General features: G+C 45.8%; 2 protein-coding genes across 5 annotated transcripts; one reads left to right on the forward strand and one right to left on the reverse strand.

Moving 5' to 3' along the window:
• Positions 1-336: 336 nt before the first annotated feature.
• On the forward strand, positions 337-12,799 carry CDKN3 (cyclin dependent kinase inhibitor 3). 4 transcript variants are annotated; one of them, XM_065838862.2, is made up of 9 exons: positions 337-389; positions 490-572; positions 1,356-1,411; positions 2,963-3,007; positions 3,728-3,950; positions 4,865-4,896; positions 5,763-5,866; positions 7,114-7,176; positions 11,444-12,799. In XM_065838862.2, the coding sequence occupies exons 1-9, from the start codon at positions 378-380 to the stop codon at positions 11,480-11,482; spliced, it is 657 nt and encodes a 218-aa protein (XP_065694934.1). In that variant the 5' UTR covers positions 337-377; the 3' UTR covers positions 11,483-12,799. The 4 variants fall into 4 exon arrangements, with proteins under 4 accessions (XP_065694934.1, XP_065694933.1, XP_065694937.1 ...); XM_065838861.2 differs by lacking the exon at positions 11,444-12,799 and adding an exon at positions 7,667-8,951; XM_065838865.2 differs by lacking the exons at positions 2,963-3,007; positions 11,444-12,799 and adding an exon at positions 7,667-8,951.
• On the reverse strand, positions 12,091-19,487 carry CNIH1 (cornichon family member 1). Its single transcript, XM_065838866.2, has 5 exons — positions 19,333-19,487; positions 17,054-17,122; positions 13,926-14,038; positions 13,427-13,570; positions 12,091-12,949 (listed from the first exon to the last, which is right to left on the reverse strand). Exons 1-5 carry the CDS (start codon positions 19,411-19,413, stop codon positions 12,922-12,924), a joined length of 435 nt encoding a protein of 144 aa, XP_065694938.1. The 5' UTR covers positions 19,414-19,487; the 3' UTR covers positions 12,091-12,921.
• Positions 19,488-20,342: the final 855 nt, after the last annotated feature.

Genomic DNA, 20,342 nt, shown 5'->3' on the forward strand with positions numbered 1-20,342 from the left:
CCTGGATGCGAGTCACAGCCAGCTAAAAAAGTCCATCGCCAGCCCTTTTCCAGTCAGAAAACAGCTTTAAATAGTAATTAAGTGAAGTGGGGAGCCGCGCGCGCGCTGCCGCCCTCACCCTGCCGGCAACGGCCACCCGGGGCTCGAGACATAGCCCCTTCCCGCCACACCGTCCCAGCCAATCAGCGCAAAGATCACCACCGCCCTCTTTGTTTTTATTCTTTTAAGCCCGCCTCTCTTTCACGGCCCACCAATCAGAGCGCTCCTCTCGCAAGCGCGGCAGCTTCTCATTGGGAAAGGGGGAGAAGGGCTCTGCCAATGCGGTAGCCCGGGTGGGCGGGGCCAGTTCGAACGGGCGGCGGTGGGGGAGCGGCGCCATGGTGCAGCCGGTGAGGGGCGGGGATCGCGATAGGGAGCGGGATCCCCGGGGTCATCTCAGCCGGGGGCAGGGCGGCCCCAGGTAAATTCCTCGCTCTTGTCCTGCCGCAGGCCTGCGCGACGCCAGCGGGAGACTTTGACTCTTCGGATGAAGAGGACGCTGGGGGGGACCCGAGGCCGCTGCCCATCTCCTGGTGAGACGCGCCCGGGACCGGCGGGAATTGAACATTAAAGGGCGTTTGCTCCTGAAAAACGGGAGTTTTTCCCTGGAGGAAACTGTGGTGACCGGCCAGAGCGGGGACGGGGGCTGTGGCTGAACTGCTGGTGCCCTCGCAAAGGGATTGATTCCCTGGGCCGCTTTTGGAAGCGTTTGCTGGTCACTGTCAGTCACGCTTGATAGATTTTTTTTTTTTTGACAAATCTCGTGAGGATTTGTCAGTGCTTTTCTCCTTTTGGGCAGGGGTATGTGATGAAGTACGTGTCCACACATGAGATTCCCTTGCCTGGTTTGTTCTTAAAAGTGAATTATAGGTAGGTAACTCTTCCCCCGCTAAAGGGGACCTGCAAGAAGGCTGGAGAGGGGCTTTTTTCAAGGGCCTGTAATGACAGAACAAGAGGCATCGGCTTAAAACTGAAAGTGGGAAGGTGTAGATTAGATATAAAGAAATTACTTCCCATGTGAGTGGTGACAGCCTGGCCCAGGTTGCCCAGAGAGGTGGTGGCTGAACCATCCCTGGAGACATCCCAGGCCAGGCTGGACGGGGTCTGAGCAACCTGAGCTGGTGAAGATGCCCCTGCTCATGGCAGGGGTGGTACTGGAAAAGCTGGGAAGGTCCCTTCAACCCAAACCGTCCTGTGGATCCCATAGTCCCACAGAAAAGCAATGTCTAGTAGTGAGTTATCTGTATTCAAATAACAAAAATGTTCTGGGTTGTTTTTTGGGGCTTTTTTAAACTGTATTTTTTATTTCCTGGCAGGTTGACTTTGTCTCCTGTCTACTCTTCTAAATTCCTGGGATTATGTTCCCTTCCAGGTAAGAAGTATTCACTGAAATTTGCAGGCATGTTTGAAGCTGAAGAGAGGCAATATCTTGTACCCCAAAATTCTGTGTTCCATTTAGCTGTTGGAGCGACTGGATTTATAATCTGCCACTGGAATAATTGTTTCAAACATACCAAGACCAATTGAGAGAATATCTTAACACAAGATAATTTGGCAGTGTGGTAGGAGAACAGCGGCTGTGCTCCACTGTCAGTTAAAATATTGGGATTTTTAGCCTGGCTTGCTGTTTATAACAAGCAACAACATAAGTGAAACAAGACTGCTTTGACAAATAATTTCTTTATAAGATATATTTGGCTTAAATTACTCACTCGGTCTGCTCACAATTCTGCACTGCTCTTCCTTAGCATCTGGGTTGTACTACTATGACCAAGATATAAAAATAAACATACAGGCTTTCATTGTATTTTTATCTACCAAAACTGCAGCCATGGTGAATCTCCTGTGGTCACAGAAGAGACAGAACTGCTGGTGCTGACATTGTGAACTTTCCCTGTTCCGTTCAAAGCAGTTACTTGACTTTCATCAGCCAGCTGAGAAGTACAGGCTTGGGACTAACACCACACTGAAGAACTAGAAAACAAGTGTTGAATAATATTTGAATTTAAGGTATCTTGAAGTGGATGATGGCCAGTGCTACTAAAAATCCCACTACCACTCGCACACTCGTTAATATATATATGCCAAAAAATAGATGCATTATATTTTTGAGCTACCTGAGCAGTTTAATCTTCAGATGCATCCAGTTGTAGCCATGCTGATACAGCTTTTGGTCTGCAGGATTTTGCTGTCTCGTTTTCAAAAGGTGGTTCAAGACACGCACAATCCTGAGCGTTGCCAGGGTAGACCTGAAGATTCTGTGCCTACGGGGCTATAAGAGAAGGAGGGGAGACAGAGGGAAGATGCAGCGCAAACATTCTGAGCAGTTACATCTCGAACTGAACAACAGCTGTGAATATTGCAGTTCTGTAGGGGCTGCAAAAATGCCTTGGTAGTGTGATGTGAGGAAAAAACAGAAGTGGGGATACACTGAAGACTGGATAGCAAAGAGGATTCTTAACGTGATTTATGCTGAATATTGCAGAACTGGGAACTTACTTTCCTACCAGTCAACCAGATAATTCTGAAGTGATCTCTATCCAGCCCTTTTATTTGTTGGGGTTTTTTTTTTAATGGGTTTTTTGTTCGTGGTGTTGTTTTTTGGGTATTTTTTTGAGCTGTACCCTAATTTATAATATCCAAAACTCTTCACCTGGAAAATGCATAGCAGCATAAAAACTTGGGCAGTTTTTTTTTAAATCCTATTACATTACAGTATTAAACAGATAACTGAGTTTAAAGTGTCTTCTGCGCTAGTGATCTATTTGCAAAAATAAGAACTGTGTTTTACATGGGGTGTGGTTTTGGGCTTTTGCTTTCATTTTGGTGGGAAGTTTGTCTGTGCTCTATTCTTCAGCTGTAGCAGCCATTCCACAAATGTCACTTGCCTGGAGTGGTAATTGTCATTCATAATTTGTTTTAGGTTGCAGGTTTAAGGATATTAGAAGAAATCTTCAGAAAGATATAGGTGAGTCTTCTGGCCAGTATATAAAGGCCTCTCTCTTCCAGGCAGTAGATACAGCAAATATCTTAGTGCTGTCACCATTATGAGCACTAGATACGACTTTCAAGTGTGCAGTGCCGCTTTCTCTGTGGCTTCTCTGCCAAATATTGGATAAGTAATCAGATAATTTCCAGGCTGGAGCTGTACAGGCTTATCTTTTGCAGTAACCACGAGCTCTGCTAAGTCACGTGCAGGAGAATCGTCTTTAAAGCAGCTAAGACCAAGATAAATTACAAACTTGTAATCTCCTTTTCCCGAAGGAAAGTGAGATTGGGATGGAAAAGGTGAAATAATGTAAAGATTTTGCCGAGTATTCATCTGTAAATACTAGTAGAGGGGAGATTAATACCAACAGCAAAACCCCACTGTGTTTGGACACAGTCACAGCTGGAGATGGGACAGACTCATGCTTAAGCTGGCAGCAATTAGCTGAGTTTTGATGTGCTTTTTAATGAGGCTCATCATGAGATTCCCTCTGAACCCAGAAAAATGCTCTCAGGGGTCACTTGACGGCAAATGTGGGTAAGACTCAGCAGAAGTGAATGCTGCTCAAAGAAATATTGCTAACTCCTATTGTCTTAACCTCAAAGATTAAACAAGAGAACCAGTACAAAGTAGCTTATCTGTTTATCCTTAAGCTTGATAGGCTTTTGTTTATTTGCAAGTGTCTTAATTTGTTGGCAGAAGAACTAAAGAACTACGGGACCCAGGATATATTTGTGCTTTGTACCAGAGGAGAGCTCTTAAAATACCGAGTACCAAACCTTATAGACGCCTACGAACAGCACGGGATCTGTGTGCACCACTATCCTATTCCTGACGGGGACACTCCTGACATTGCCAGCTGCTGTAAAATTCTGGAAGAGCTCAAAAACTGCCTGGAAAGTAACCGGAAAACGATCATACAGTAGGTTCTGGTTGTCTCCCTTTCACCCCACATTCCTGTAAAAGATACCAGCTTCTCTCTAGGTGCATGACCAGCTGAAAATGAACCCTGTCAAATGACAGTTGCATTTTTTTAGAATTAGTTCAAGCTGTGAAAAGCCGCCTGTTTCTCCTCATGCAACTTTTGGAGCTAACTTCCCCTTTGTAAGATCCAAATCTCCCATTTCCCCTTGTTCTCTCCAGCAAATGCTTCACATCACGTGTTGAATGGCACCAAACCACTCCTCACTGCCAGCCCCCTTGGATATTGGGTGTATGATATGAGTTGTGAGCTAAAGCAGCTGTTGTTAGAGGATAACACACCTCTGGGCTGTTTATCAAGGAGTCAGTGGGTTCCAGCAGTGCAAAATTCACTTGTAATTTGCCTGAAATAGGTTTAAAATAATTTCTTTAGACAGTTATAGCGGAGTTCAGAGTAGAGGGGGGAAAACTGTCCAAGTTCCATGTTCCTGAATGATCCTGTTGACAGCTCCCCGCACAGACACCCGCTGAGTCCTTGGGCTCCCTGCTGCCACAGAACCCTGCTGCCATCAGCAGCTCACAACTGTCATCAAAGCCTGAATCTGGAGTAGGATTTAAAGAAAACCGAGATTTTTCACTTTTATGCCCTTTTCTACCCTCCTGTGCCTTTGGGACTACTACCATGAATGAAGGGAAACTTTAAAATTGCAGTTTCTCTAGAAAGACGCTGCTTAAGGAAGGTGTGATGAATAAATATGAGATAGCCTTGTAGGTATATTCCAACTCTCTTGTACCACTGCTCCTCTTGACTAAATTAAGGCAAGAATTGTGTGGGTATATTTACTCATCGAGGCGCTCTGGGTGTTGCAGCGTAGTACAGCTCAGTACAACCAAATGTTTTTATTCTCTTTCCAGCTGTTACGGCGGCCTCGGGCGCTCATGTCTCAGTAAGTACCTACCTTCCCTTTCTCAATGCCTGACTAACCCACCCCACACACCCGTTTTTGGGAGACAGCGTTGTCTAAAGGAGTCAAATTCTGCTCAAAGCTTAACTGGTTACAATGCAAAGTGCCCCTGTGGGTAGCAGTTTGGGCCTGTTTCTTGAGAAAGGTGTTGTCACATGGTAGGAACATGAGCTGCCTGTATAGAAACTGGTTGCAGTGAGTGACATAAGTATGTTATGGTATAGCTCTGAGTGTGTAGGTGAGAGGATGGAGGGTCAGGCAGGGTCAGTCTTTCAGTGGGGCTGATAGAAAGTTCTCTCTTATTTTCTAACCATTTTCACTGCAAATTTTAGTCTCCTCTGACCAATGGGATTGCACTTTCCCCTCTTCTTTCAATGACTCCTCAGGAAAAGGAGATTAAACTCTTCTTCTGCATCTTTCTTCACCCCAGTGTTCCCCCTAAAGCTTGCAGGGGCATTAGTTATTGTGTGTGCCCCAGAAGGTGATATTGCCAAAAAAGTAAATGCAATCAGAATACACAAAGGGCAACTAACTGGGTGTACTGGGACTCATTCTTCAAAAGCCTAGAATTTGCCTCCCAAATGCTGCTGGAAAGACAGGGGGGGAACTGGGAGGGTTTTCACCTGTTTCCAAAGCCTGTGGGCTCGGGCAGGAGCAGTGGGCACATGGGACCAGGACCAACAAACAGTATTCAGCAAAAGATCCAGCAGATCTGTGACCCCCATATGACAAGGTTGAGTTTTACTGGAGTGGTTTTCATGGAACAAACCTATTACCGCACAAAAGCGGTGCTGAGCGCAGCAGGAGGTGCTTAGTAGCACACGGGTGTATTTACTTCTCTTTTACAGTAGCTGCGTGTCTCCTGCTTCGGCTTTCGGACGCGCTGGCACCTCAGCAAGCCATAGACAGCCTGAGGAACCTGAGAGGATCTGGGGCAATACAGACCATCAAGGTAATGAGGCTAACAAAGGTAAAACACGTGGGGAAATAAGGGGAGAGAGCTCGGACGGTCGACTCCTTCCTTCCGAAAGGGATCCCGCTGTCTTTCTGAGAAGTTCCCCTGCTGCTCTCCTGCCTTTGAGCCAACCATCTTGTTCTGTCTCCTCTCAGTTCAACAGCTGTTCTCCCTGCCTGCTCTTCACCATCATTAGTAACTAGTTGCTTTCTCCTCCTTATCCCTGCTCTTCACTCACTGTTGTCCCTTTTTCTGTTGCTCACGTTCTCCTCACAACTTCTACTTGATTTTTCTGCCTTGATTTTGTTCCATCTCGCTAAGCCGTGTAGCTGTATTCACGTTCCGTAGCCATCACATCCATACACTGGCAGCCTTCATTTAAGAAGCATCCCTGGCACTAGTGTTAAAACCTACATGGAGGGAGGCCTAAGTTGCTGAACATAATTTCTTTTTTCTTATTTTGGTGGGATTTTCAGCTACTCTGTGTGCATATTTCTGTTGTCACGAGTCCTAAATGTTATACTCTTAAAACAGTTCTATGTACCGGAAAGAGGAGGTGACATTTAAAAAGTTAACAAGATAATAATATCTGAGGGGGAAGTGCTGCCCAAAGACTTTCACTGTTAGCTCTAAGCCTCTCTGGAAGGCAAATTTTGTTTAAACTACTTATTGAGAATCAGTTTTCAACAAACCAAAGGGGCAGGTGGGGAGCAGCTTGTATGTCTGGTTGAAGAAATGGGGAAGGATTGAACAAATGTAATGAGAAGCCCTCAGAGCCGCTCAGGGTGGACGATCTGTCCTTTGGCCACTGCTGACCAACATTTTTATCTCATTTTGAACACTTGCATCTTACTACTCCATATGACGTACAAGTTGACCTAAGTACAAACTGTTGTACATCATCACAATAACTCAAGGCTCTATTCTGCACCATGGACTCCTTACAGAGAGAGTAATGGTGATCCAAATAAAGCAGCTTGGAATTCTGACATGAAACTTCCACCTATGAGGACCGTGTTTTGCCTTAGCTTGAGTTCATGTGTGCCCTTTATGAGGAGCCACAAGATCCAAGCTCGCATCCACGGTGAGAAATTCCAGGGGGTTTGGAATAAGCACAAGAAGAGCAAATAAACAGACCAGAGGGTGCAGTTTTAATTCTGGGGTATCAAACACCTTTTTAAGATGGGTAATGCCTTTTCCTGAAGTACAGACCTCTCATTACAAATCCTATTGTGCTTTTTCAGCAATACAATTACCTTCATGACTTTCGAGAGAATTTGGCTGCACATCTGGCAACAAAGGACACGGTATTAAGATCAGTATCGCGATAACTAATACTGGCTTGGTGCATCTTTGTGTCTACATGGCTGACAGATGACTGGACAAAGCAACTCACTCCCGACCTTCGCAATTTCCCGTCACTCCGGCCCATATGACACAGTCACTCGCTTTAACTTCTGTGTGTAAAGTGTTGGGGGTGGGGATGGAAATCTTACAGGACACACCGCATCTTCCTTAATTTAATACTCACCACCTTAAAAATACGTGGAAGTGTATTGGTGTTCATTACTGCTCTGCCGGTGGCCTGCACACCTAACAAGCTCACTTTCCACAGAATAATTACTCTTACACGATGTTAACCTCACATTTAACACCACAGATATGTGTGTGCTGCCATTTAGCTGATATTTTAACGTTGACATCCTATGCGCTGCTTCTGTGAACAAAGCGGAGGGGAGGCTGGGCTGCCAAAGCAGTGACCAGATTTCATTTTTACTTCATCTCTGTTCTACGTAGCATGAGAATTGGGAGGAGCACTTGGACGTGAAGGCAAAATAAGGGAGCAAAGCGAATAGTCTGTAAGTCACAGAATCCCAGAATGTCAGGGATTGGAAGGGACCTGGAAAGCTCATCCAGTGCAATCCCCCCATGGAGCAGGAACACCCAGCTGAGGTTCCACAGGAAGGGGTCCAGGCGGGTTTGAATGGCTGCACAGAAGGAGACTCCACAGCCTCCCTGGGCAGCCTGGGCCAGGCTCTGCCACCCTCACCAGGAACAAGTTTCTTCTCAAATTTAAGTGTGTTCCAGTTTGTACCCATTACCCCTTGTCCTGTCCTCACAGCTAAGTGCGGACTTCAGCACCGACAGACTGGCTTCTGCTCCATGTGCAGTGGAAGAGGTGAAAGAGAACTCTTTATCCACCACCTTCCTAAGAACCACACTGGGAAAATGTAGTGAGGTAAAAATTACATTTAAAAAAACCTCGGCTCTAGTTTTAAACTGAAAATCAAGCATAGGCATTTTCACACTGGAGCGCTCGTGCCTTATGAACTAGTAAGAGCTTTCTGAAATGTCACGGTTCTGCGTAGTGTGTTCAGTGATATTTAGGAATGAGATCCCCTCGTTCCAACAGAAGGAGGTTTGATAGTGTGCTAAAGCAAGCAGGCAGGTTTTATATGACTGTGGCAGGACGAGACACTCTGCCACAGCTGCGTGGGCGAGTCTGGCACAGCCCGTCTGCAGGATCACACCAGAGCAAGTAAATAAACAACCTGCTGTGGGCTGGAGAGAATCTCACAGCAACATCTCTCTAACAGTTCACATCCCTCCTGTTTAGCTCTATCCACTCCCAAAGACCAGAGAAGATGATCAGACTCCTGAAGAAAACATTTAAACTAGTTCTGTCCTCTTTGGAGGAAGCGATGATTGTCCACTCCAGTGCCCTGGGGTCCTGGGACCACCCCGTGAGGTCATTTTGGCTCTGGGGAGACACCCCATGTCACCCACACTCTGCCTTTTGTTGTGAGACAAACCAGCGGAGTCAGAGGAACTGTTGCCTGTGGGCTGAAGTTGCTGTAACCTGTATCGGTGTCCTGTCCTGCCTTGTCACCATCTGTTTCCCTGTAGTTCATGCTGTCACTCCTCCCAGGTGACACTTTTTTTCCCTAGTGCTGCATAAACCAGCTGGTTACGTGTCCAGCACTGAGATGAGGCCGTGTCCTGTCACTTTGAAGGCAGACAACAGGAATGCTTCCACTTCCCACAGCATCTGTGTCACTTACAGAGAACACTTTGCTCAAAACTTGTATTGTTGTGTCACTATTCTCCAGCACAAACAAATCAGAAAAACAAAAGCACTGTCTGTCCCCTCTTTGGTGCTGAGTCCTTGCAACTGAAGGTTTTCAGGTATTAAATATATGTCAGATGGCTGGAAACTTTCTGACAGGGAGAGAGAAATGTTCTTTATTTTTTCCATAATCTTTTGCCTCTTAGAACTCCCAAAAACCAAACCACAGGCACATTTTGAATGTGAAACGACTGTTACTCCAGCAAGGCATCACAGGTGCTTCTCCACATACCCACAAGGATAAAACGGGGTGCGAGGCGCACGTTGCTGGGTGCAGGGGACAAGGTTCACCCCACAACTGGGTGGGTGCTGGCAGACATTACCCTTGTTTTAGATAAAAATGCTGACAGCGGTTCCTAAGCAGCGTTCTCAGAGGGACTCTGCTGGGCAGTCCTCACACTTCACATACTCTGTTCTTACAGGAATTCTTAACTCGCCCTTCTGACCTTTCTCTGTGAGGCTTTGACAGTTTAAAGACCTTTGAAATAACATTAAATCCTTCAGTTCTTATGTATTTAACCAGGACAAATGCAAACAAGCATTTTGGTGTGGGGTTAGTGCTGAATGAATTCAGCTCACCAGAACTGCACCACAACTACTGGGCTGCTTTCACCTCTCAATTCCCCTGCTCAGGAACACTCGGATGCATTTTATGTCGATGTGTAAAGCTGGTCCTTGACAGGACAGTGCAAGTGTTGCAAATGTTTTGCTAAATATGCCTTGCTAAAGCTGCTCCACAGCTGGAGTGGGTTTTCAGTTGAACTCAGGAAATCCTGCATTTATTCTGGTGTGTAACTTGGTTTTAATCAGCCCAAGTACCAAAGGAGTGAGAGGTTTCAAAGGCCATGGCACCATGCACCAGTAAGGCTCGTTTCTGGGGCAGATTAATAAATATACAACCATACAAAAGGGTTAATTAAATTTTGCTTACACAGGCTGAAGCCATAAGCTCACTGCAGTGTCCTAAGAGGCAGGCCCCAAGCAGCAGGAAAATAAACAGGAGCCAACAGGAACATTCCCAAGTTTCCAAAAAGCCTTTCAAAACTTCTTTTGCTCAAAGCTCAAAACGATGATTGTGCAAGGAAGAAAATCCTCTTGGCAAACTAATAGCTGATGGACAGGGATAGCAGAACGGGAGTAACGGAGCTGCAGATGTGGAGGGTGGAACCCGCAACTTTGCACAGAAAACAAGGGTTGGGAGGTAAGAGAATCACAGAATCCCAGAATGTCAGGGGTTGGAAGGGCCCTGGAAAGCTCATCCAGTGCAATCCCCCCATGGAGCAGGAACACCCAGCTGAGGTTCCACAGGAAGGTGTCCAGGCGGGTTTGAATGGCTGCACAGGAGACTCCACAACCTCCCTGGGCAGCCTGGGCCAGGCTCTGCCACCCTCACCAGGAACAAGTTTCTTCTCAAATTTAAGTGGAACCTCCTGTGTTCCAGTTTGAATCCATTACCCCTTGTCCTACCATTGGTTATCACCGAGAAGAGCCTGGCTCCATCCTCCTGACACTCACCTTTATATATCTGTAAGCATTAATGAGGTCACCCCTCAGTCTCCTCCAGCTCCAGAGCCCCAGCTCCCTCAGCCTTTCCTCACACGGGAGATGCTCCACTCCCTTCAGCATCTTGGTGGCTGCGCTGGACTCTCTCCAGCAGTTCCCTGTCCTTCTGGAACTGAGGGGCCACAACTGGACAAAATATTCCAGGTGTGGTCTCCCCAGGGCAGAGCAGAGGGGCAGGAGAACCTCTCTGACCTACTGACCACCCCCTTCTAACCCACCCCAGGTACCATTGGCCTTCCTGGCCACAAGGGCCCAGTGCTGGCTCATGGTCACCCTGCTGTCCCCAGGACCCCCAGGTCCCTTTCCCCTACGCTGCTCTCTAATAGGTCATTCCCCAACACCTGCAACTGCTGCAAAAGATCTGGGAATGTTAGGACAAAAAAAGCCAAGAAAAAGAATGCTCGAGCCAGAGGGCATGAGAAATTAAATGTCAATAAATGCAATAAAGAAATGCATGAGAAAAACTATTTTATGTCCATACTAATAAGCTGGCAGGTATTTGTTATTACTCAATAAGCAGAATTTGAAGTTATCAGAGCCTGGATTCTCACACCCCCAGTATATTATAAAATGAGGAGAGGAATTCAGAAAAAGAGCAGGAAGCTGCACAAGGGCACCCAAACCTCATCTGATGACAACAGTTCTGGTCTCCCACTTAGAGAAGGGAAACTTGCAGAGGAGAAAGGGTAACGACAAAGCTACAGATGTTCCACTCAAAAAGAGATTAAACAGGCTTGGACAGATGCCATGATGGTCTATTCAAATCACCCTCCGCATAAATAAGGTGGAAAGGGGGAAATTTTCAATGTCTTTAAAAAATAAGAGCTTAGAAGCAGCAAATGAAGTCAGCAGAACTTTTCAACAAGTTTTCTTACACATTGCAGAACTCCCTGTCCAAGCACATCGTCCACCCTGGGTTATAAAAGTGCTCAAAAAGCAACTGAATTAATGGAAGAAAAATCTATTCAAGGGCTGAAGACGCCAAAGCTCCCGCTCAGGACACCTGTAACGCGTGGATTTCCAAACATTGTCCCGCTATTCCAGCAGAGATGTTCGATACCTGCCCAGTGCCATCAGCTTGATCTTCAGTTGTTGCCTCTGCCCACCCCAGTATCACAATATTTGGGTTTCTGGTTGAACCAGTGCAGCCATTCACACCATTTTAACACCCAAGAGACCCAAAGTGAACAAAAATCCCAGTTTATACAAGAGTGTTTTACTAGAACTGGGAAACTCTTATTCTACAGCACCAGTAAACAAACAAAAAAATCCTAATTATGACTCCTAAATTAAGCAGCTGTTGCAGTGACAACTTATAAAGCGATATTATCATCCCGCTGCCCCATCTACGGTTTATCCGCAGACCCATAAAAAAAGCCCCAAGCCCAGGAAATCAGAGCTTCTCTTTTCCAGACGTTATTTGATTCAGTGCTCTATTTTTAAAAGGTAACACAATTATCCATCATAAACAGCTGAATACAGGAGGTATCTGTTCAACTTACAAACCAAACAAGGCACCAGGTAAAAAGTGTTTCTGAATTTGAGATTTTTTGTTTATTATTATTATATTTTATTGCACTAAGGAACAGCGGGGCAGCCTCACAAGCTCACTTTCTGCTTTGAAAAGTTCTGTAGTCTTAAACTCAGGAGTATTTTCATCATTGGACTTCGTCATTGTTGTAGGTTTGTCCATTTGTTAATAAGACAGTACAGACATTAACAAAAGAAATCACTTCAATTCATTCCCTCGTGGACAACTCGACTTCTATCGCAATGACACACGCATGAGCTTAAAGCAAGGTTAACGTTTGGAGAAAATACAGACATACAGGAAAGATTAACCATAGAAAAAACAAACCAAACAAAACAAAACTCCTATTTTTGCAGTTGTGTCCGTGAAGTCAGCTCTTTAAGACCAACGTTGCTCCCAGGTCAAATCCCCAGCACCTCCGGTCCTCCCCAGCTGATTTAGAGCAGGACACACGAGTCCAAAGGAGCCGCTACAAAGCCCGGCCTAAAGAAACTCCCTAGTGTACTAAGGCTGGTAGTAACAAATACCTACTTGAAGATTACGGCTGTTCCTTATGGAGTGCAAAGTCAAAACTTCTCGAAACCCAGTAATCTTTATATTAATTGACATGTACTTCTTTAATTTCAGTGTCCCAGTAAAATATAAGAAAAGAGTCTTTCCACAAGTATAAAATGTGGAAATATTTTAAAAATAGGGGAGTCGTCATTTTCTAACGCAAATGCGATCATCAGATTCCAGATTTAATCTTGGTAAGAGGTTCTCGTTGTAAAGAATCCATGGTTTGTGGCTTTTGCATGCACTTAACTGGAACAAAGCTTGTCGAACGTCTTCTTAAGAGCTCACCAGAACATAAATCATGCTGGAAAACCAAAGAAAAAGCTTAAGATGCACCATTTATACATTTAATTATACAGCCGTGAGTTTTAAGGAATAAATCTGTGTGAGGTAGATGGGTCGTGATTGAAATTTTACACAAAACGCGTCAGAAGGGCTTTTTTATACAAAGCACGATGCAAATTGATGCACCAACCAGTTGGCACTGGACCAAGGCAGACTCTTCTACCTTTGACTTCAACAAAAATCGCATTTCCGTACTCTAAAAACATCATTGTTGCAGCTTCTTAATGAAAATACTGGGCGGGGGGTTGTTATATTACACTTAAAAGAAGAAAAGCTTGGAGCTTTCAAGTCAAACAGATTCAAAATAGGAATTCCAACCAAATTAAGAGTTGCGTTTTAAAACAGAGTATCTATGAAATTTCTCTTGTACACTGAGCCCAATTTAACAAAAACAAACCTGAAGATGAGATGGGAGACAGAGGAAATAAGAACTTACCCATATAGGTAGTAAAAAAAGGATAGAAGGTAGAATGCTAATTTGCACCATCCTTCTTTCTGGCAATAGGCTAAAATATCTGCATTCATGATGGTTGTGGGGTCGTACAGCCCGGGGCCGCTCATCACGGGTCTGCTCATGTACCTGGAAGCGACGCAGGGTTAGTTTTGTGGGGACAGCGATGGGAAACACGGGGTCCTGCCCCCCACATCGCACCAGAACCGAGACACGGAACCACCCCCTTCCAGAAAATTCCGCCAGCTCCGCGTAGGAGACGGCGAATTGCGGGAGCAACGGGAAGCGCGGCACGGAAATAGAACAGAAATAACAGAGAAAGCAAAGCGATGGGGCTCGTTTTATAGCCACAACATCAACCTTCTTGACGTCGTATCAAAAAGCATCTTTATATGCCAAAGACGCCGAACACTTAACAGGAAGCGCTGCAACGGGAGAATGAGTAACAATGAACATAACGAGACGCCAGGCTCGTCAATATTACCTCCAAATATGATAGGCCAACAAAGGCATATTGAGCCCCAGCGTAAGCCACTCTGCTGCACAGAGAAACATGACACAGAAGAAGGCGTGGATGAGGTACTCGGGAAGGACAAGCTGGAAAAGAAAAATAGGGGTTAAGACGTCTCCATTACCCAAAGCAAAACGTGTGGTTTAATCTATTTTGGAGGTAAGCTATTGCTTAAAAATTACTATTATTATTAAAACACAACACTACCAAGACTACAGAGAGTGAAAACAGCAGCTGGCGGTGTGCGCCTTGCTGTTTTCACGTGGTATTCATGAACCAAGAAGAAAATAGTAAACAATTAAACGCTCAGATCGATAGTTTTTCATTGCTTCTATTAAATTAAGTGCACTGTTAACAGATTCCACGCTTTAGGTATGACCTTCGGAACAGATCAGCGAGATATTTCTGCTCATGCGACAGAGAAATATCAGGAGGAAACGTGCTCCAGATAATGGTTTATCGGCAAAAAGATGGTTTGCGTTTTCCTGGTTTACAGCTTTGTTTTGGCGGTCGCAAATCCGTCAGTTTTCCAATTCAAAGGATTTGCCGGGTCCTTTCTAAGCGGTTTGGGGGGGTCCAGCCACCCCCGTTTTCTGTCCCCCCCCGCATGCATTACAGCCTCATGCTGCCCAGCACAGGCCCGCCAAGCTCATTATCCATTTACTACCAAATCACAGGAAGCGTGAAATGCCAGGTAATATTAGTGTTATTAATAGGAGAAATATGGAGAGAGACACAGATTAAACACATGCAGAGAGCCAGCAAAATCTCACACCTGCCACAAGAAGAAAATTGTCTGAAATAAGTCACCCCCCAGTGACATCGTTTACTCCTTTATCACTTAATTCGGGAAGAAGAAAATCCATAAGCTTTTTGCTTCTCAACTAAGGGCCACTAAAACATCTCCCCTTGAAAACAGCTCTATTTCCACCTAAAGATTTAAAGTGTGTGCACACACACATACACCGCCCCTCTTTTGTGTGTGATTCACGTTGCATAGGATGACTACACTGAAAGCTCAGTGTTTTCTCATTTCTTTCGTTCTCTGCAAGCAGACGCTTCTTTTAAATCCCAAGATCTTCCTAGAGATCTAAAAACCACCACCAAACAGACATTCTCACCACCTACTTCGCTCTGACATTCTGCTTCTCTAAATGAAGAATATCAAAGCAAACTTGCATCAACATCAACAAAAATAACCTGATGTTTCTAGCAAATCTTTTTCTCCAGATTCTTCTTTATATACTTACCATTTACAAATTGGCATTTATTTATAGGAGAACAACAACGGCCCTATCCAAAACACCAAGCATTTGGTTGCCTGCTGAGACACATTCACCAGGTCTGAAAATCTGGGGTTTATTGAACTACGCGTCTCAAAACACATTTTCCTTTATCTTGTTTATTGCGTACTGCTCCCGCACCACAATATCTGTCTCTTTCAAATCTATCACATCTTATCCCGCCTGGCTCTCCCAGAGAAAACTTCATTACAGCATATTCTACTGTGATATTTATCAGAGAAGCGAGGAGGAGAGACATCGCGTTGCCAAGAAGAGATACAACTATAATAGGAGCAGGGAAGACATCAAGAGGGTACTAAGCAGTTACTATTTTGGGCTAATCTGCCTACTCAGGTGTCTCAATTCCTACCAGGATTTTTGATTCTTTGTACAGGAAAAAAACCGTTCAGAGTGTTTGTCCAGAGTCATTTACCAGATCCCCTCAGGAGCGTGGATCTTAACGTCACCTTTAGTGGCTACTACTACTTCACAACAGCAAATATTAAGTGATTGAATATCTTCAATTCATATCAATAAACACTGCATGCACGTGGGTTAACAGAAGGTTAATATTTGCGTTAAACATGCGCCTTGTAATACCTCCCAAGTTGCGATAAGATCATAATGCATAAATGTAATGAGGATTTGCCCTCCCCGTACTGCAGCAGAAATGACCAGAGAACAGACCAAGCAAGGGAAACTGTTAGATGCAAACCCCTGAGATCCAGCCTCTGCCTCTCCTCGCCCCTTCTCTTGCTGTAAAACTCACTGTCAAGCTACCTGCTGTATGTCTAACATACACTTCCCTCCCCAGCTGCTCTCGATTCATTTTTCATTTGCAACATTTACTTAATTCTTCAAAAAGTTACAGTCCGGGCCGCGCTGCTGTGCTGCCCCTGCGTTCTACGTCAGCCTGGCCACACCGAGCCAAAGTAAAACCCATGAAAACAGCACAAAAAACCTGCTGGATCGAACTACGTGCTTTTTAACAAGCATCCCTTTTATTATCGGTGTGTTACAGGTGTAAGCACATCATTTTTCTTGAATTATTTTCATAAAGCAAGGAGTGTCGGAGCTGCAGCCACCGAGAAACACCCCTGATCCTGGAACATAAAGCAAAGAAGTGAAGATAACACCTGTCACATTATACCCACCTAAATCCTCAAACGAGATCAGAATTTACTCAGTCAATGCTTAAAAATCAACCAGTCTCCTATAATCTCAGACTTCAATGAATCTTGCTTGAAAAGTTCTATTTATTTCTCTCCAAACTTACTCAAGCTAATGAAAAGGATGTGTAACAGGCATGTAACAGTTTTCCCCGCTTCGCTGGGTGCGCAAGCAACATCATTTTGTGCGAAATATGGAAAATCCATGAAGTTGTTGTTCTATCAACCCCAACAAACAGATAACGAGCAGATGAACAGGCACACTAAACAAAAGAGCTTCAAAGTATTACAAATGTTCCTAACAAAACGAAAGTGGCATTAAAAACATGAAACTGAAAAGCAGTACACACCTTCAATGCAATTTTGACTCTTTTAATCTTTTTGACCTTTTCAACTGTCTTTGTGCCGAAAATGTAGAAAGCAGATTGAAAGAATGTTAGTACGACAGCTGACGAGATCACCAGCAGATTAATAACAGTCAGAATATTCAATTTGAAAGCAAAGAATCAGACATTTTCCCTAGAACTTGTGCGAAACAACTAGGTTTTGTCCACCCAGATGCAATTCTACCGCCTATTTTATCAAGATGACATCAAAACCAACCACTGTACATATATTTATTTTCAAAAGCGTTCAGCACGCAACTTACAGGATTGAGTGTATTACATTGGTCTATGGGATTCTTGTAATCCGTCTTCAGTTCATCAAATGCTATGATCTAGGAAAAAAATAAAGGAAACAGTTGTGATTCTTCAATTCATGAGCAACAATGTCTTTTATGCCTGAAAAATAACATTTCAGTACAGAGCCTTAAGTCCAACTGCTGCCACATTGAGGAACATCATTTCTCTAAGGTCATAAACCCAGAGGTGAGACCCTTCTCAAACAGGTTATAAAACAAGAAAGAGAAGATACTTCAGGCATTCACCTCTATGCACACATTCTCTCTTTATTTCCCCACCAACAACTGGTTTCCCAGATCAGGTTCAACAGTTTTAACCCCACTCGCCAAACCTCGCGAGTGACTCTTGGAACCTGGCACAGGGATCACTAACGAAGAAAAAAGCAACAGCAAACCTAAAAGCAGCCAAATGTTCTGTCTCATTACCCTCAAACTGAATGCTGACCCCGCAGGTATGTCCAAGATGTGCATCTATTACAAAAACCTACATATACTCCACCTTTTCATGCCATAAAAATCAAAGACACAGCATGAAATACGACAAAAGCCACGTGTACAGAACAAGTGTCACACCAAACATGACAAATCTTAGAATTATAGAATCATTTCAGTGGGAAGAGACACTCAGGATCCTCGAGTCCAACCATAATGTAATTGTGGCACTAAGCCATGTCCCTGAGAACCTCGTCTAAATGCCTTTTAAACCCCTCCAGGGATGGTGACTCCAGCACTGCCCTGGGCAGCCTGTTCCAATGCCCAACAGCCCTTTCCAGGAATAAATTGTTCCCAGTATCCAATCTAAACCTCTCCTCATGCAACTTGAGGCCATTTCCTCTCATCCTATCACTTGCTACTTGTCTTAAGACCAACTTATTGTCACTATAAGATTCATTTATATTCAGTATAAACCCAAATACGTTTACAGGACAGGGCTTATATTACAACAGAACCGTTTTTTGCTAAGGATAACTACAAAGCTTGAAATAGTGCCAAGAACATCCTCCTCCTCACATCCTTTCCTATGGCAGCTTCTCAGAGCTGAGCCACAGGAGGTTCTGGCTCTCCCTGTGTCGGCTTCAAGATAGAAAACCTTCAAAAAGCAATAATAAAGAAAATACCAAAAATTAAGTCTTAATATAAAGCATGAAAAGACTGCAACACATAAGTGATTACTTCTATTAAATAAGGAGTCAAACTGACTGCAGACTAAAGCATTTCCAACAACTCTTTTAAAAAAGGAACTGATTCAAAATACTGTTTAATTAAATGGATGAATCTTGTATCAGCACTTGAAACTCCATTCTATTCACAGTCAAGCACTGCCACATTTCCACATCTTCAACAAAACAGTGAAGCCGGGGACCAGCTGTGGTACCGCAGCTGCCTCCCAGCTCTGTGAGTCCTGGGGGGGTGACCCGGCACTTCAGCAGCCTGAGCTGTTTGGGAGGTCACAGAATTACAGAATGATTTGGGTTGGAAAGGACCTTAAAGCTCATCCAGAGCCACCCCTGCCATGAGCAGGGACATCTTCACCAGCTCAGGTTGCTCAGAGCCCCGTCCAGCCTGGTGTACAGAATCACAGAATCATTTTGGTAGGAAAAGACCCTCAAGATCATCGAATCCAACTGTTAACCCACCCTGGCACTGCCCCATGTCCCTGAGAACTTCATCTCTGTGTCTGTCCAACCCTCCAGGGATGGTGACTCCAGCACTGCCCTGGGCAGCCTGTTCCAATGCCCAACAGCCCTTTTGGGGAAGAAATTGTTCCCCAGATCCAACCTCAACCTCCCCTGGCGCAACTTGAGCCCTGGGACATCTCCCGGGATGGGGCATCCACAGCTTCCCTGCGCAGCCTGTTCCGGGGCCTCCCGACCCTCATGGGGAAGAATTTCTTCTTTACTTCTAATTTAAGCCTCTCATTTTTTAGTTCAAAGCCGTTACCCCTTGTTCTATCGCTCCAGGCCTTTGCAAAGTCCCTCTCCAGCCGCTGGACACCCCGCCAGCCCCAGGCGGTGAGACCTGCAGGGACCTCCAGCCTTCACAAACAAAACCCTTTGGGGGTTTCTCATGGACGGACAGACGGGCCCCGGCTCGGCCTCCACGGGAGAGCGGGCCCGGGGAGCCGCGGCCCCTCGGGCAAGGGCCGCACCGACGGGACCGGCCCCGCCCCGCGGCCGCTCCCTCAGCCCGGGCCGCGTGACACCCGCGAAGGGCCGCCCGCTTCCCTCCCCCGTTCCCGCACTCACATGCCAGATGGCGAAGAAGATGAGGGCGGCCGTGAGCAGCAGCGCCAACATGTAGCAGAAGGCGGCGAACGTGAAGGCCATGGCGGCGGGGCGGGCGAGCCGCGGCGGGGCCGAGCGGCGCGGGGGCTGCCGGGAGCGATCATTCACCGCCGGGCCGCGCCGGGGCCTCAGCCGCGCATGCGCTACCCCGCCCGCAGCGCCCCCTGCCGGGGCCCGCCGGCACCGCCGCCACGGCGCGGGCGCCATTTCCCTGAGAGGGGTTTGTTCGCTACCGGATCGGTACTTGTGAATCACAGGGTGGTTGGGTTGAAGGGACCTCTGTAGATCCTCCAGTCCAACCCCCCTGCTCACGCAGGGTCACAGAGCAGATCACACAGGTCGGTCCAGGGGGTTTGAATGTCTCAGAGAAGGAGACTCCACACCCGCTCTGGGCAGCCTGGGCCAGGCTCTGGCACCTCCCAGCAATGAAGTTTCTGCTCATGTTCAGATGGAGCCTCCTGTGTTTCAGTCTGTGCCCGTTGCCCCTCACCCCGGCGTTGGGCACCACTGCACAGAGTCTGGTCCATCCTCTGACACCCACCCTGAGATATTGATCCCATTGATCAGATCCCTCTCAGCTTCTCTTCTCCAGCTTAACAGCCCCAGCTCTCTCAGTGTCTCCTCATCACAAAGATGCTCCAGACCCCTCAGCATCTTTGTGTCCCTCCCATGGACTCCCTCCAGTAATTCCTTGTCCTTCTTAAACTGGGGAGCCCAGAACTGGACACACAACTCCTCATCACGGCAGAGTAGATGATAAGCAGATACGGTGTTTTTCAGGTTGAGATGCATGAGATTGGTGCAATCACAATAGTGACATTTTGGAGGGAAAGACCAGGTAAATCTGAGCGATGTCTGGAGAAGAGGGAGACGGCAAATGGCTCTCAGGAAGAATTACTGCGGCAGGGTGTGTGGTGGGTGCCCCGGGAGGTTACAGGTTTATACAGTCCCACATCGATCCAGTTTGGGTC

This window comes from Patagioenas fasciata, chromosome 5 (assembly GCF_037038585.1).
Source record: "Patagioenas fasciata isolate bPatFas1 chromosome 5, bPatFas1.hap1, whole genome shotgun sequence".
Taxonomy (NCBI): Eukaryota; Metazoa; Chordata; class Aves; order Columbiformes; family Columbidae; genus Patagioenas; species Patagioenas fasciata.